The following is a 17,593-nucleotide window of genomic DNA, read 5'->3' on the forward strand; positions in this document are numbered from 1 at the left end:
TATATATAATATATATATATATATATATAAATATATATATATATATATATAAATATATATATATATATATAAATATATATATATATATATATATATAAATATATATATATATATATATATATATATAAATATATATATATATATATATATAAATATATATATATATATATATAAATATATATATATAAATATATATATATATATATATATATATATATATATAAATATATATATATATATATATATATATATATATATAAATATAAATAATTTTAATGATAAAGCACTATTACAGTTTTTTGCTTTACAATAATCAGAATCTGGAGGAAAATTATGTTTGTCATGAAAATAATAATCATAATCCTTTTTTTAACTGCTATTATAATTTTGAATGTTTTATTTATGTTTTCACTTTAAATGTTAAAGTTTTAGTAATTTTGTTGTGTTTTTGTCATTTGTATGATTCTTTTTTAATGATGACTATATCGTTTTTATTATTTTTTGTAGTATAATCAAGGTCAACTAAATGAAAATGAGAAATGTTGCTTTGACAACAAACAGAAAGAGGATTTTAGGTCAAGTAACATTTTTTTATGGTTTTAGTTTTAGTTGACTATATTAAAGGTCCCATTCCGCATGATCCCATTGTTCAAACTTTAGTTAGTGTGTAATGTTGCTGTTAGAGCATAAATAATACCTGTAAAATTATAAAGCTCAAAGTTCAATGCCAAGCGAGATATTTTATTTAACAGAAGTTCCCTTTCAAAGCCTACAGCGAACGGCTGGCTTGGACTACATCCTGGTACTTCCTGCTATAATTACGTCAGTAGAGCAGTAGAACAGACTAACCTCCGCCCACAAAGAAACGCGAAAAAGGGGGCGTGGTCTTGTTGCTGTCCCACGTGGAGAAGCGGACGGTCGCGTGGAGAAAAGGAACTGTTGCGTTGAGTGTGTTTGTCACCATGTCGTCGAGACGCTGTTATTTTCATCCAGGAGTCAAATCACCTTTGTTTGGCTTTCCCAGGGACGCTGTAGAGATTATTGAACGCATACATCTCTACGTTAAGAGGCGTGACCTTTCCAACATGCGCTAAGCTGCTGTCAAATCACAACACAGGAACTGCTGGCACGTGCGCTAAGCTGTGGTCGAATTACAACACGGTAAGCGCTGGCACAATCAGAACTCGTTACGTATTTCTGAAGGAGGGACTTTATAGAACAGGGAAATCACCAGCCGTTTTTAGGACAGTGGAAACAGCGGTACACAGATAAGTACATTGTGTGAAAAATACTGTGTTTTTTTACACGCGAAACATGAACACATGTTATATTGCACACTGTAAACACAATCAAAGCTTCAAAAAAACACGAAGAACGGGACCTTTAACCCAGCCTAAAATAGGCTACTTTTTTTGTTGTTGCTGAATTTTGAGGTGAAATATGACACGCACATCAGAATGCTGATCGTCAGCTTCATTCCCAAAATATGTGTTTTACTCTCTCGGTCTCTTTTTCTTTTTTTAAATAAATCTTCAATCAAGTTGTGTGACCCGAACAAAAGACACATGCAAACATTCCAGATGAAGCAAACCTGAATTTCATACAATCAGTTTGTAAAAGAACTGTAGAAACAGGCGTGACATCTTTTGATTCAGAGCAAGTATAAAGGACTAGAAAATGTTCATTTAACAAAGCACTGGATTATTCAAACTCTTTGGAAAAACGGCCTTATTCTGAACGGGTTGCATATCAGCATAGCGGTTCAAATCCCCAAAAAAGCCAAGCGTCCGAACAGTTGTGTCGAGGAAATTCATATAGTGAAAAAACGCTTCTCTGTGTTCTTACTACCATGCAGTCTTCAGGAACAATGAACCAGGTGTTTGGTGAAGCTGCAGCATGTCGAGCGTTAACTCTTAGTTGCGCGCAGCTTGCGGCGGAAATACTCGGGCGCGGCTTCATGCAGCCAATCGGCATCTACCAGGCACAGATCCCTCATGTAGCAGCGAGACGTGTGCAGGAGCTCGTTGAACACCACGTAGGCCGGTTTGGCCTGGAACAGGACGGATGAGGGATGGATGGACACCGTCTGATGGGTGTCCAGAGCCACGTAGTTGCCGTCCAGCTGCAGTTCTGCAGCGTTCATGAACAAACCGTGAGCCAGACAGCGCCGGACGTTCGCCAGGTCTGACAGAGACGATTCCAGCTTCATGTTCATCTGAAGAACATACCATCACAGGGACTTATTGCAGGCTGTGTCTAATATCAACTTGTCCATCAGTTTTTACAAACAAACAAATCTAGTGCACTTACACAAGTGCAGTGTTGGGATTATACTTCCAATATTAGACGTTCAGTACATTACTATAAACATGATTTCCCCTTCTTACAAGCTACTAAGGTACACAATACAATGATTTTCAATATTATGTCACAGATGCAATGTATATACAGTTGAATTAAACCCAAAACATTTAATTTTATTGTGTGCAATAAATTACTTCCTCAGATCATAAACCAAAATTTTACTGGCATTTGTTACGACTCCAGATTGATTGGTCTAACATGAACTATTAAAATGCATTTGATGTGCTGATGAACGCAAAACAAGAGGTTTATTATAAGAACAAAGTTCAGTGCAGTGATGACTGAAAAAGTCACATGATCCAAAATAACTTGCACTGCTTTGAATGAAATGCATTTTTCATGCATTCCCTGGTAACTGAACCTGTGACTTTAGGGTTGTTAGTGCCACACTGTTACAAAGAACACACACACTCACATAAAAAGCCAAGCGTGAAACTGGCCAACTGAATGTAACATTGATCACCATAATGGTGACCAAACATAAGACAGTTGTAGTTTCAGTTGTGTTTCTCTTTCCGTCAGTGATTCTGCTTATCATTATCATCATTATTATTAAAAATAGTTCATAATTCATCTTTGATGTCTGTCTGTTATTCGGATATTATTGTTTAAATTTTACTTAATTAATTTGCAGTTACTCATTTTAAATGATTGACTTTTAAAGCTGCACTATGTAACTTTTCCGTCTGCTAGAGGTCGCCTGTTCGAAACAAAGGCGTAGTTTGATGACGGTACGTTTGAGCGCAGAATCTTGGGTCATGTGGTCTTCTGCTCACAGCCGGTGGGAAAGAATCGGGACAGGACTCGGGCAGAAATCATGTTGATGGATGTGATTAGTAGCGTTACTGTAGTGAAGCAGAGCAGGAGCGAGTGTTGTGGAGCTGAGGAACCGCTGGAGCAATTGTTAACGAGATGAACGCAACACACGCCTCGCGAGCAGCGGGACTTTTATTATGAAGCCACAGTCGCCACTTCCGCTCCTCCGGTCATGAGTGTGAGGTAACGCAGCTCTGTTCATCATATTAGACACATCTGAGTGTGTTGATGATGGGATGGCGTTACTCTGTGTGTTCTCTCGGCCGCTGCTATGACACTTGTTCACACTGCAGTGAGAGTAAAGTGCTTCTGCAGAATAAAACCAGAAACCGAGGGGAACGCGGATATGATGTCATCGACAGGCCACGCCCTCACACGTCCCGGTTCCTCGGTTAAAATAGCAATTTCTCACGATTTACAAATAGTTGGAAACATTTGGAATATTGTAAGTACTCAACTGAACAAAATATATAACACTGGCCTTGTGGGTTTTGGATATTTGACTGAATTTTTTTTTACATAGTGCACCTTTAAGGAATTAGTTTGATTTCGAGTGAGTCGATTCAGCGGTTTGGATCGCCAAAGTCACGTGATTTCAGCAGTTTGGCGGTTTGACACACGATCCGAATCATGAGTCGACTCGCTGATTCATTCCGCTTTGAAGCTTCATGATGCTGTGTTTTGAAATCGGTCATCACTATACAAGTCATTATTTAGGGTTTTTTGCGCACAAAAACTATTTTTGTCGCTTCATAAAGTTATTGTAGAACCACTGTAGTGAGATGGACTTTGTAACGACGTCTTTAATGCCTTTTATGGGTCTTAAGAGTGTAAAGTGCTTTGTGCCAATGGAGGCCTTTCTGAGCCATCGGATTTCAACTAAAATATCTTCATTTGTGTTCTGAACGACATGAGGGTAAGTCATTAATGACTGAATTTTCATTTTTGGGTGAACTAACCCTTTAATGGTACAACGATCAAACTATATGTCAAGGAAAAGTTGATTTCTCATGTCATGACGCCTTTAAGCAAACACATTCTCAAATGTCACGCTTGTACTTGGTTATGTTCACTGCATTTATGCGTGCATATCTCTACCTTGATGCAGATGTCTCTCAGCTGGGAACGAACCTCCAACACCAGCCCCATGTTCCTGCTGTTCACAAAGTTCTCTCGACACCACTCCTGTTGAAAAGCATGAAAATAAACTTCATCTTACAAATGAGGAACATAAGCGATGGATTCATCTGTACTTGCGTTGTGTATAAAGGAAACAGATGCCTGATGGTGCGTTCACACCAGATGCGAATGAAGCGTTTCACACGAGTGATTTACATGTTTAGTCAATGCAAAGACGCGAATAGACATCCTGCGGCGCGATTCGCGCGAGTTCAAAAATCTGAACTTTGGCGGATATTCACGCCGCGTTAACCAATCAGGAGCTTGCTCTAGCAGTGACAACAATGAGGACAAAATCATATGTGGATACCCGGAGCTGTACGATACATCTTCATACTTTATAGAAACAGGAATAAAAATGATCTTGCAAGAAAGTGAGTGAGGAGGTCGGACAGTCTGGTAAGTTGTAAAAAACGCTCTTTACTCAATTTGAGCTCTACATAGAGTGATTTCAGGGTGATTGGGACACTTTTTGCCATTGAGATGACTTGGAAAAAGTGTCCCAATCCCCCTGAATTCACCCTATTGAGACTACAAGCTAGCTAAAGCCGGCAAAATGTTCAAGCGTCCAACTACGCGCGAATAGCACGATTTATTCGCTTCATTCGCGTCCCATGAGGACGTTACAAAGTGAAATTATTTGCCATACAGTGACTTTGGGACTATAAATCGCCAACTTTTATATCCGTACCTTGTTACCGCTGACTTTCTTAAAGGCCCTGTAGATGTTGAGGAGCGTCATGTGGTCGCCCTCACTGGAGATGAACTTCTTGCGGACGGCGAGGACGTCTTCTCTGCGAGCGGGAGGGTTGTAGAGGACCGAGTCGACGGAGAGAAGCGAGATGATGGTCAGAACCTCCTCAGTGCAGCAGAACTCGGGTGAGATCAGGAGAGTCTATGGACACGGAGAACAACATATAACTCATGTGTTACATAAGAGCTGCTGCAGTTCACTGAACGGCCACCGGTGTCGCTAATAACAAGGGTTTCGAATTTGTATTTTTATGCATTATCAAATCAAATAAAAAAAATAGGGCTGGGCAAATTAACGCGTTAACGCGGGTGATTAATTTTTTCAGCTTAACGCATTAAAAATATTTAACGCAAATAACGCAGCGTCGTTTTTTATATCCATTTTTGCTTAGCGTTACATGATCACGCTCCTATTCATGAAAATGCTTCCAAGCGCCACAAGACACAAGCGAACGCGCTGTATGCCAATGTCCTGTGTGTGTGTGTGTGTGTGTGTGTGTGTGTGTGTGTGTGTCAGTGTCCTGTCTGTGTGGCTGCGTCTCATGTCAGCTAATCGAGGGACACTCTGACACACACACACACACACACTCGACGCATAGATAGACTCGCGTCAATCTCCTGCTCACATAGAGTTCTCTTTTGCTCTTGAACAAACAATAACACAGGATTTTGAGTATTCTCATATTAGGAGTCTTAAATTAGTTCAATAACGTCTTAAATGAACTTAAAGAGTTGTGAGGAAATGAGATGCGCGGGACAGCGCGTGAGATCCGCGGCTGTTCTTAAAGTGACAGTAGCACTGATGATGCCTGTCATTAATGTTCATCAAAGAACAACGGGAACAGAGAAAATTGTAGCTTTAATGATGATTCATCTAGGCTATATTTAATTTATTATTTATGCAGTTAAGAAAGATAACCATTACATTTCTGTATATGTATAACAGGGAAGGCCATGGGTAAATATAACATTTATTATTTTGGGTTTATGTAAAGATTGTTTTAAGTTCACTTAATGTTTCAGAGACTTTAGTATCAGTGATACTGGCCTTCATTCATAAAAATATGACAATACAACACATATTTAAAATATATTGTTTTTAAATTGTTTATACATTAATTTGGAGAGTAACTGAAATTATTACAATATCAAAATATTAAAAACGTAAAATATTAAAAACTTGCGATTAATCGCGATTAATTACAGAAAAAAGTGCAATTAATTAGTAAAAAATTTTTTAAATCGATGCCCAGCACTAAAAAAAATTGGTAAAAATTACATTAAATTTTCAAAAAAACAAGTCAATGAGTTTGTCTTACTTTAGAGAAGCGTGGCTCTAGAGGGAAGCAGGCCATCTTCTTGCCCAGCGGCGTTAATGACACCTGATCGTCTTTCCTGTCGACGGCCCCGAGGATACTGAGCTGCTCCACGGCCGTCCGCATCGACTCTGCACACATGATGCACGGGGACAATTGTATTATTGCATATGAAAGCTGATCGTATTATTGAGCTGCTATTGAAAAATAATTGTTTATTGAGATTATCATCATTATTAGTGAATGTAACTACTAACTAGGGCTGCACGATTAATCGAAATTGCACCGCAATCGCAATTTGGCTTATGTGCGATTATGAAAGCGTAAAGGCTGCGATTTTAATGAAATAAATAAACACCCAGTGTTAGTGAAGAGCGGCTCTGTGATCAGTAAACGCTGCTCCGTCTGAAAGACTGCGAGTTTGAGTCGATTATAACGTGCGTTTGAAAAAGCAACACGCGTCAAACATCTTCACAAACTAGTCATGTGAAGCGTTCATAAACCTGTTCAACAAAATACAACGTTTAATAACAGGTTTTAACTCACTTCATATTGTCAGTCGAACTGATGTGGCTTCTTATCACAGAACGTCAATCAGCACTGAATACTTTATTATTATGAAAATACATACCTATATTATGAAATATCTTGTCGCGATCATGTGTTTATTATCTTCATGTTTAGTCAGTCAAAGCGTTCTGTCAGCCTACAGCGCGAGCTTAGCTTCACATTAGGGATTTCCTGAAAGCTATTACTTCTCTGAGGCAAATGTGGAGTTTCTGCTCGAGGGCGCCCTCTGGCCTCCAGTATGAATGAAACTTTTGTGTAGAAAATAAGAAACATAATACTTCTTTCAATGTACAGGAGCCCACAGTGGATGCATAAGAGGCTCATATTTCATATTAAAAGACAGAATCTGTAGGCTACAGATAACGATAACATCACCGTTTGAGTTAAAACTCATTGATTTTTTTTCTAACCTAATTGTGTCCGCGACTATAGAAAGTGAATGTGTTTCTGTTAGTACGACTTTGGCACTTAAATGATAACATTGTGACTCAACTGGAAACAGAGCTGCTCCGGATTGACTGGTTCCTGAAGTGTGTGTGTGTGTGTGTGTCTCGTCAGATGCGGTGCTACTGTCTCTGGAGGAGCTCCTCAAATTGTCCCAGACATTTGAAAGTAAGTGAGGAACCGGCCATGATAAAGTATTAGCTCCTGTACTCCCCTTCAGACTCTCTGTTCTTTAAGACTGGGTGCACGCAAAACCTTATTTTCGGTCTTTTAAATAAAATGAGAAGCTCGTCCTCACTGGATGATGAAGTGTCCGTGTTTTCTCAGCTGTTGCTGTGAATGTTTGAGCTCTGAAACGTCACAGACGTCGCAAACTCCTGTGTGAATGGTTTTGACAAAAACTATTTGCACACAAAATATTCGTTTGCCGCTTCGCTTTTTCGTGATGCGTCTGGTATGAAAGGGCCTTAAGTAGTGTGCTATATCTTTTCTAACTGATACGACTTACGTTTTTGCTAAAAATGCTGATGAAAACTCGGAAAAACTACCATAGACTTACATTGACGTAATGTTCAGATTTTCAAACCGAGCACACGACATGTCGGCATTTTTATATGTACACAATAATAATCTTTGACCTTTTAATCCTTTAATTTTTCATATTTAAAAGTGTGTGTGTGCTGCTGCGCATCCCTGTGTGTGTAATAAGTGTAAGCGCGCGGTGAACTTGCCTATAGACTAATTTATATTACTAGCACGCTCTTTAAATAACACAAAAAACACTGCGCTATTGACTTTAGAGCAGGTTTGTGTTGGTCAATGGCGCAGTCGTTTTCAGTTCCTCAAAATAGCAACACGCCAACAATGCTCCTGAACACACCTGGTGTTCAGACCAGACGCCCATGGGCGAACAGATGAGCGCCAGTGCATTTGATATTTAAACAACGTGGAGCTGGACGTGAACATGAGAACTGCGTCAGGCTGAAACTAGCAAAAAACACTTTGTGCCTGGTGTCACATTGCGCCGGGTGTATGATAGGTCACTTCATATCTTAAGTAAATTTGCTTCTCAAGTAAATGTGTGATGATTTAAGAATGTTTAGATATTTGTACTGGAAACAGGACAAAAATATTGATGAAGAAACTCATTTTTGCATATGTTAGAGAGTTCATACCAGGTGACGGTTTAGACATGAAGTCAAAGTTGAGAACATCAGGAACTCCCAGAGCGAGCAGCTGCAGGACGACACTGGCCAGATTACACCTACAGAGTCATTCAACACACAGTCATCACTGAACACAGGCAGAAGATATAACTACAGCTATATAAATAAAAGAAGCAGAAAAAAAAAAAAATCACTAGTAAGTAAATCATCACTAGTATACTAGTAAATCATCACTAGTATACTAGTAAATCATCACTAGTATAATAGTAAATCATCACTAGTATACTTAGTATACTAGTAAATCATCACTAGTATACTAGTAAATCATCACTAGTATACTAGTAAATCATCACTAGAATACTTAGTATACTAGTAAATCATCACTAGTATACTAGTAAATCATCACTAGTATACTAGTAAATCATCACTAGTATACTAGTAAATCATCACTAGTATACTTACTAGTAAATCATCACTAGTATACTTACTAGTAAATCATCACTAGTATACTTACTAGTAAATCATCACTAGTATACTTACTAGTAAATCATCACTAGTATACTAGTAAATCATCACTAGTATACTAGTAAATCATCACTAGTAAGTAAATCATCACTAGTATACTAGTAAATCATCACTAGTAAGTAAATCATCACTAGTATACTAGTAAATCATCACTAGTATACTAGTAAATCATCACTAGTGTACTAGTAAATCATCACTAGTATACTAGTAAATCATCACTAGTATACTTACTAGTAAATCATCACTAGTATACTAGTAAATCATCACTAGTATACTTACTAGTAAATCATCACTAGTATACTAGTAAATCATCACTAGTAAGTAAATCATCACTAGTATACTAGTAAATCATCACTAGTAAGTAAATCATCACTAGTATACTAGTAAATCATCACTAGTAAGTAAATCATCACTAGTATACTAGTAAATCATCACTAGTATACTAGTAAATCATCACTAGTATACTAGTAAATCATCACTAGTGTACTAGTAAATCATCACTAGTGTAAGTTTATTTATATATATATATATATATATATATATGTATTTTGTTGTATTAGTATTGATTTTAAAGTAAATAAGTATAATAAAAAAGTAGTAGCTTTTTTAGGACTATAAGTATCATTTAAGAAAATCAACATAGATTTTCAAAGAATAATTTAACAAGTATAATTTTAAAGATGTATTTTTTTTTTAAGGAAAATAAGTATCTTATTTAAACAAAATAAGTATAGCTTTTTTTGGAAAATGTGTATAATTAAAGGAAAAAAGCACCCTTATATAACATATATATGGAAAATAATTTCCTAAGAAAATTATTAAGAAAATAAATGTTAATTTTAAAGAAAATAAGTATTGTTTTTCTAAGAAAAAATAAAGAAAATATGTATAATTTTTTTAACATCTTGTGTTTTAGGAAAATCTTTTCTTTAAAGAAAATAATTATCATTAAAAAATATATATAGAGAGAGCTTTTTAGGAAAATATGTATCATTTAAGAAAATAAGCATAATTTTATTTTTAGGAAATTTAGTTTAGGGAAGAAAGTATAATAAAGAAATAAGTATAAACTTTTTTAATTACGTTTTTTTTTATTGTTTAATTAAAAAAAATAAGTGTAGCATTTTAGGGAAATCATTATCATTTAAGAAAAGAAGTATTTTTTTTAACAAAATAAGTATTTTTTTTATAAATATAGCCTTTTTTGAAAATTTGTATGATTAAAGGGGGAAAAAAGCACCTTTATATAACAATACATATTAGGAAAATAACCACCCTTTTTCTAAGTAAATAAGTATAAAAAAAATAACAAAATAATAAAAGTAGTTTTTTTAATGAAAATAAATATAATTTTTCTAAGAAAAAATAACGAAAACATGTATAATTTTTTACGTCTTGTGTTTTATGAAAATGTGTATCATTTAAGAAAATAATTTAATTTAATAATATAATTTTTCTAAGAAAATAAGTATCATCATAAGAAAATAAGTATCATCATAAGGAAATAAGTATAATTTTAAAATAAGTGTAGTTTTTTAAAGTGTAATTTTTATATATAGATTTTTTATTAGAAAAAGTAAGTATTTAAACAATGAGTTTAATTAAAAAAAATAAGTGTAGTTTTTTTATAAAGTTAAAAAAAATAAGTACAGATTTTTTTTAGGAAAATGTATATAATTAAAAAGATGTGTTTAAAAAGTGTAGCATTTTTAGGGAAAGAATTATAATTTAAGAAAATAAGTATACTTTTTAAACAAAAGTCTTTTTTTAAATTAGTATGATTAAAGGGAAAAAAATCACTCTTATATAACATAAATAAGCACCCTTTTTCTAAGAAAATAAGTATTAAAACAAAAAGTAGTTTTTTAATGAAAATCAATACTATTTTTAAAGAAAATAAGTATCATTTTATTTTTAGGAAAATAAGTATAATTTAAAAATAAGTTTAGTTTTTATATATAGATTTTTTATTATGAAAATAAGTATTTAAACAATAGTTTAATTTTAAAAAAAGTAGTATTTTTAGGGAAAGAAGAAAATATGCATCTTTTTCTAAGGGAAAAAGTATATTTTTTAAGTAAAAAGTATTATTTTAAAAGGAAATAAGTATAACTTTTCTAAGAAAACAAGTATAATTTAGAAAAAAATAAGTATAATTTAAGATATTATATTTAATATTGATTCTGAAAAACAGGGACATGCAACACCAAAGAACATGTCCTGTGTGACATTTGGACAGAAATTTACAGGAAAATGCATCAAAAAAACAATCAATGGAATTTCAATGACACCCGGTGGCTATTTTTGGTACAGCGCCTAAACAAAATCTCATGGGAACTTACATTTTTAAGTCCAACAACTTAGTTAGACATATGGCTTTGATTTTAGATTAAAACATATTTTATATATATATATATATATATATATTAGGGGTTAGTTGTAACAAGCATGTTTTAACCCTTTCCACACATGCCAGAATGACGAAAATTAGTGTATTTACTAGTTGCCATATCAACATTATTTAGAGAAAAAAGTGCCAAAATTAAAAAATCTCTGGAAGATATCACTGAACATGTATTTAACCATAGCAAAAGTAAATTTCTTCCTTAAGTTTAGTTTTCATCTCTGTTTTTGTGTTTATTTTAGGACTGTCAAAAGATTAATCGCAATTAATCGCATCCAAAATAAAAGTTTGTGTTTACATAATATATGTGTGTGTACGCTGTTAATTATTATTTATATATAAATACACACACAAGCATGTATATATTTAAGAAATATTTGCATGTATATACTGTATATACATTTATATAATCTATATAAATATAAATGTTTTATATATAAAAAATCTTATTTTTTTCTTAAATATATACATGCTTGTGTGTGTATTTACATATAAATAATAATTAACAGAGTACACACACATATATTATGTAAACACAAACTTTTATTTTGGATGCGATTAATCGCGATTAATCTTTTGACAGCCCTAGTTTATTTAAAATAAGACAAATCATTATTTTATTTTAAAAAGTTAACAATTGTATTTTGTTGACAAAATATTTTAGTTTGTCTTGTATATTTTTTTGATTATATCAGGTAACGTTTTAAGCAGTTATTTGGTCATGTTACATTGTGCCCCACCTATGGGGCATGTTGGCACATTTCACTTCCATTCTTTCGGGGTAAATCAAGAAAAAAGTATACACTGTATTAATGTAACAAAACCACATAATTGTACTAGACATGTGTGCAATTAATGTGGGAAACAATAAATACTCTGAACCCCAAGTAGATTTACACATACTGAGAAAGTCAAAAAGCGTTAGGTTGTGCCCCGCCCTCCCCTATTCTCAAAAAGGAGGGTGACAGTTAAAGGGTTAAAGGGTTAGTTCACCTAAAAATGAAAATTCTGTCATTAATTACTGACCCTCATGTCGTTGGACACCCGTCAGACCTCCGTTCATCTTCAGACACAAATTGAAGATATTTTAGTGTAAATCTGATGCTCTGAAAGGCCTCCATTGGCTCAATGCACGGTTCACTCTCAAGACCCTTAAAAGGCACTAAAGACGTCGTTACACAGTCCATCTCACTACAGTGGTTCTACAATAACTTTATGGAGTGACGAGAATAGTTTTTGTGCGCAAAAACAGCGGTTTGGATCGCCAAATTTCAGCAGTTTGACGGTTTGACACGCGATCCGAATCATGATTCGACTCACTGATTCATAACGCTTCGAAGCTTCATGAGGCCGTGTTTTGAAATCGTCATCACTATATAAGTCGTTATTTAGGGTTTTTTTGCGCACAAAAACTATTCTCGTCGATTCATAAAGTTATTGTAGAACCACTGTAGTGAGATGGACTTTGTAACGACGTCTTTAGTGTCTTTTAAGGGTCTTGAGAGTGAACCGTGCATTGAGCCAATGGAGGCCTTTCAGAGCATCAGATTTACACTAAAATATCTTCATTTGTGTTCTGAAGATGAACGGAGGTCTGACGGGTGTCCAACGACATGAGGGTAAGTAATTAAAGGTCCCCTTCTTCGCGATTCCATTGTTCAAACTTTAGTTAGTGTGTAATGTTGCTGTTAGAGCATAAATAATACCTGTAAAATTATAAAGCTCAAAGTTCAATGCCAAGCGAGATATTTTATTTAACAGAAGTTCCCTTTCAAAGCCTACAGCGAACGGCTGGCTTGGACTACATCCTGGTACTTCCTGCTTTAATTACGTCAGTAGAGCAGTAGAACAGACTAACCTCCGCCCACAAAGAAACGCGAAAAAGGGGGCGCGGTCTTGTTGCTGTCCCACGTGGAGAAGCGGACGGTCGCGTGGAGAAAAGGAACTGTTGCGTTGAGTGTGTTTATCGCCATGTCGTCGAGATGCTGTTATTTTCATCCAGGAGTCAAATCACCTTTGTTTGGCTTTCCCAGGGACGCTGTAGAGATTATTGAACGCATGCATCTCTCCGTTAAGAGGCGTGACCTTTCCAACGTGCGCTAAGCTGCTGTCAAATTACAACACAGGAACCGCTTTCACGTGCGCTAAGCTGTGGTCGAATCACAGCACGGGAACCGCTTGCACAATCAGAACTCGTTACGTGTTTCTGAAGGAGGGACTTCATAGCACAAGGAAATCACCAGCCGTTTTTAGGACAGTGGAAACAGCGGTATACAGATAAGTAAATAGTGTGAAAAATACTGTGTTTTTTTACACGCGAAACATGAACACATGTTATATTGCACACTGTAAACACAATCAAAGCTTCAAAAAAACACGAAGAACGGGACCTTTAAAGACAGAATTTTCATTTTTGGGTGAACTAACCCTTTAAGAAGCAACAGGACGTGTGGGCTGTACCTCTGTATCTCCGGTACGGTCATGTTGGCGAGGTTGTCAAACTCCTCCTCAGTGTAGAGCCGGTAACATAGCCCCGCGTCTTCTCTCCCGGCCCGGCCGGCTCGCTGCCACGCCTGGGCTTTAGACACCCGCTGCACCGCCAACACCTCCAGACCGCTGTCTGATGGACACACACACACACACACACACACACACACACACACACACACACACACACACACACACACACACACACACACACACACACACACACACACACACACACACACACACACACACACACACACACACACACACACACACACACACACACACACACACACACACACACACACACACACACACACACACACACACACACACACACACACACACACACACACACACACACACACACACACAGCACCTCAGCATCAACACCACTGGCCTTCAGAGAAGAGAGGGCGGAGAGCCTCACCTGGATTGTAGCGTTTGGCTTTCACCATCCCTGTGTCAATGACGTATTTGATGCCGGAGATGGTGATGGACGTTTCCGCGATGTTTGTGGAGAGAATCACTTTCCTGGATCCCTGTAACGGTCACAGAAAGTGTGTGAGGTTGTGTTGTTTTTGGCGGCCTGTTTTAATTTTAGTTTTAGTCTAGTCTTTGTGTCAAGCTGTCATTTTAGTTTTTATTAGTTTTAGTCATTGTCATACTCTTTTTAGTCTAGTCAAGTTTTAGTCGACTAAAAGTCTGAGCATTTTAGTCTTATTTTAGTCAGAATTATCTATGACTATTTTCGTCTAGTTTTAGTCGACAAAAACTGATGACATTTTAGTCAAGTTTTAGTCAATGAAAAGTCTCTTTTTAGTAATGCAATTTTATTTAACCCAGTCAATATAGTATAAATAAATATTATTGACAAAACCAAAATCTTCTTTTATCCAAACCCGTTTCAAACAATGTTATTATATTATATTATTGTTACCTTATAGACTGAAGAATACATCCATTCCAGACACGGAAGACGCTCTGATTTGAAGTTACAACATATTTATTTTACCAACTAAACATGTTAGAAGTACACACACATACATTTAAATAAAAACATTGAGATGTCTCTTAAGGTTTGTGGTGTTTTTTCCTGTGATTTTTGTGGCCACATTTTTCCACAACACCCGTTTTATTTTCCACTTCAATGTAATAAAAGTTTTTCCAAATGTCTTAATAAGAATACATGCATATTTAATTTAATAACAGGAAAATAATATCCAAATTATTATTTAATTCTTTAAATCTGTTTAAAATTAGACCCACATTATAGTTCAAATGTTTTTCTGTCTTGTATTTTATCTCAAAATAAAGGATGTAATTTTATATATTTTGTGAACCACATTTAGTCTCGTTTTTATTGGTCATCGTCACATGACCAGCATTTACTTTGCGTCTCGTCTCGTTTTCGTCACGTAATAAAGGTTCGTTGACGACGATATTTAGTCATACTTTTCGTTGACGAAAGCAACACTAGTGTGAGGCAGTGTTCATTTCGTTGACGAATAATTTTCGTCAACAACCTTTTTTCACTGATGAAAACGAGACGATAACCAAATAAAAACTAGTGTTGGATGACAAAAACTATGAGGAAAATCAACTGTCATTTTCGTCAACAAATAAAAACAAGACGAAAATGTTAGTGAGGGACGATTAGGGAAGAGATTCAGTCAGAACTGATGATCTGTGTAAAAGATGAGCACATTTGATCTGAACTGATCTAACCGCTGGAAAACACACGACCTACAGACTCACACACCCCCAATCCAGCTCCAGAGCGGCTCAATCAGTCAATAACACACATTTATGCCAGACAATTGTTTATGAACTAATGCTGATGAATAATGACAATGTTTACTTTACGATGTTTATATAGTAATGTGTTTTAGACGGTTGTAACAATGCATATTTTATCTCCTGAACTTGAATGAGCTCCTGCAACTGCAAAAGTAAGCCCAGATTTCAAAATAAGAGTCCCGGTGTATTTCCAGCTGGTTTATAATTAAAAGTCACGCATTATATATTCGTTTTTGCTTACACAATAAACTGTATTTAATTGAATTCCCATTTTATTCATAGTCAGGAGGAAAGACCAGTATTTGACACATATTCAATAAAGTATCAGGGTTATAATAGTTCACTAAAACCATTTAAAAAAATCTTCATTACTTGAAATTAAATAAATGTTAACTGAAATTAAAAATAAACAAGCTTTAGCTTAACATGATATACTAACTAAAACAGAAATTCAAAGTTATAAAAACTATATAGATGTTTTTAAAAACAAACAAAAAAGAGAATTGAGCTCTTTCGTGTATTTTCAATGTCAAAATGATGTCAAAATGTCAGTTCAAGTGACAGTCGGTTATGTAATACTTAAATGCGTAATGTATTACAATTGAACTAAACTCATTAGATTTTAGGAGACTAAAACTAGACTAAAACTAAAAACAATTCAGGTGACTAAAATATGACTAAAACTAAATGGCATTTTAGTCAAAAGACTATGACTAAAACTAAATCAAAATATGCTAAAATGAACACTGGTGTGAGTGGAAGAGCACGTTCAGCATCATCGTGTGTGTGTGTGTGTGTGTGTGTGTGTGTGTGTGTGTGCTGACCTTGGGCGCGGGGTGAAAGACCCGCAGCTGTTGGGTGGGCGGCAGTGATGCGTACAGGGGGACGACTGTCATGGGCGGGCAGGTCTCGGGCAGGTGCTTCGATATGTCCCGACAGGTGCGCGCCAGCGCTTCAATCTCCTCCTGGCCCGTCATAAACACCAGGATATCATGGGATGGAGGAGCTTCCTTTAACAACACAAGTATCGTTTCTTTCAAGAAAATAATACATATCATGTACTTATGTAAAGGACATAAATATTGTTTTCATTTAGTAATTTAGATTTAGTTTTCTTAAGAAAAAAAAAATTATAATTTTTTTTTTTTTTAAGAAAATAAGCAATTTTTTAAATAAGCGTGAATTATTAAAATGCATAAATATTGTTTTTTTTTTAAAGAGACGAGTATACTTTTCTTAAGAAAATAAATATTGTTTTATCATAAATTTAAAAAAGGTATAATTATTAATGAAAATAAAATAAAAACAGAAGTATACTTTTAATATATTAATAAAGTATAACTTTAAGAAGAAGAATTTTTTAAGAAAATAAGCATCATTTAAGACCATTTAAGTCATAAATGTATCGTTTTATTTTTGAGTGTATGTGTGAGCGTGTGTGTGAGCATGTGTGTGAGCGTGTGTGCGAGCGTGTGTGCGCGCGTGAGTGTGTGTGTGAGCGTGTTTGCGAGCGTGTGTGTAAGCGTGTGTGTGCGCGTGAGTGAGTGAGTGTGTGTGTGTGTGTGTGTGTGTAAGCGTGTGTGTGAGTGTGTGCGTGAGTGAGTGTGTGTGAGTGCGAATGTGTGTGTGAATGTGAGTGTGTGTGTGAGTGCGAATGTGTGTGTGAATGTGAGTGTGTGTGTGAGTGAGTGAGTGTGTGCGTGTGTGTGAGTGAGTGTGTGCGTGTGTGTGAGTGAGTGTGTGCGTGTGTGTGCGTGAGTGAGTGTGTG

The 17,593-nt window shown here is 35.6% G+C and overlaps 1 protein-coding gene across 2 annotated transcripts in view; it reads right to left on the reverse strand.

Annotated features, from left to right (window-relative positions):
- Positions 1 to 450: 450 nt before the first annotated feature.
- dhx33 (DEAH (Asp-Glu-Ala-His) box polypeptide 33) overlaps positions 451 to 17,593 on the reverse strand; it is a 25,636-nt gene continuing 8,493 nt past the window's right edge. The window contains exons 5-13 of one of the 2 annotated variants that reach the window (XR_013816337.1): positions 16,649 to 16,834; positions 14,455 to 14,566; positions 13,998 to 14,157; positions 8,618 to 8,706; positions 6,432 to 6,559; positions 5,051 to 5,254; positions 4,279 to 4,365; positions 1,382 to 2,215; positions 451 to 613 (exon numbers count right to left, since the gene is read on the reverse strand). Coding sequence is in view for 1 of the 2 variants with exons in the window: in XM_079814803.1 (XP_079670929.1) it covers positions 1,907 to 2,215; positions 4,279 to 4,365; positions 5,051 to 5,254; positions 6,432 to 6,559; positions 8,618 to 8,706; positions 13,998 to 14,157; positions 14,455 to 14,566; positions 16,649 to 16,834 (1,275 nt within the window). In the remaining variant the exon portion in view is untranslated. Of the gene's footprint in view, positions 2,216 to 4,278; positions 4,366 to 5,050; positions 5,255 to 6,431; positions 6,560 to 8,617; positions 8,707 to 13,997; positions 14,158 to 14,454; positions 14,567 to 16,648; positions 16,835 to 17,593 lie in introns of both variants that reach the window. The other variant, XM_079814803.1, reaches the window with a different exon arrangement.

The sequence above is a fragment of the Gobio gobio genome (assembly GCF_949357685.1).
Source record: "Gobio gobio genome assembly, chromosome: 4".
NCBI classification, from domain to species: Eukaryota; Metazoa; Chordata; class Actinopteri; order Cypriniformes; family Gobionidae; genus Gobio; species Gobio gobio.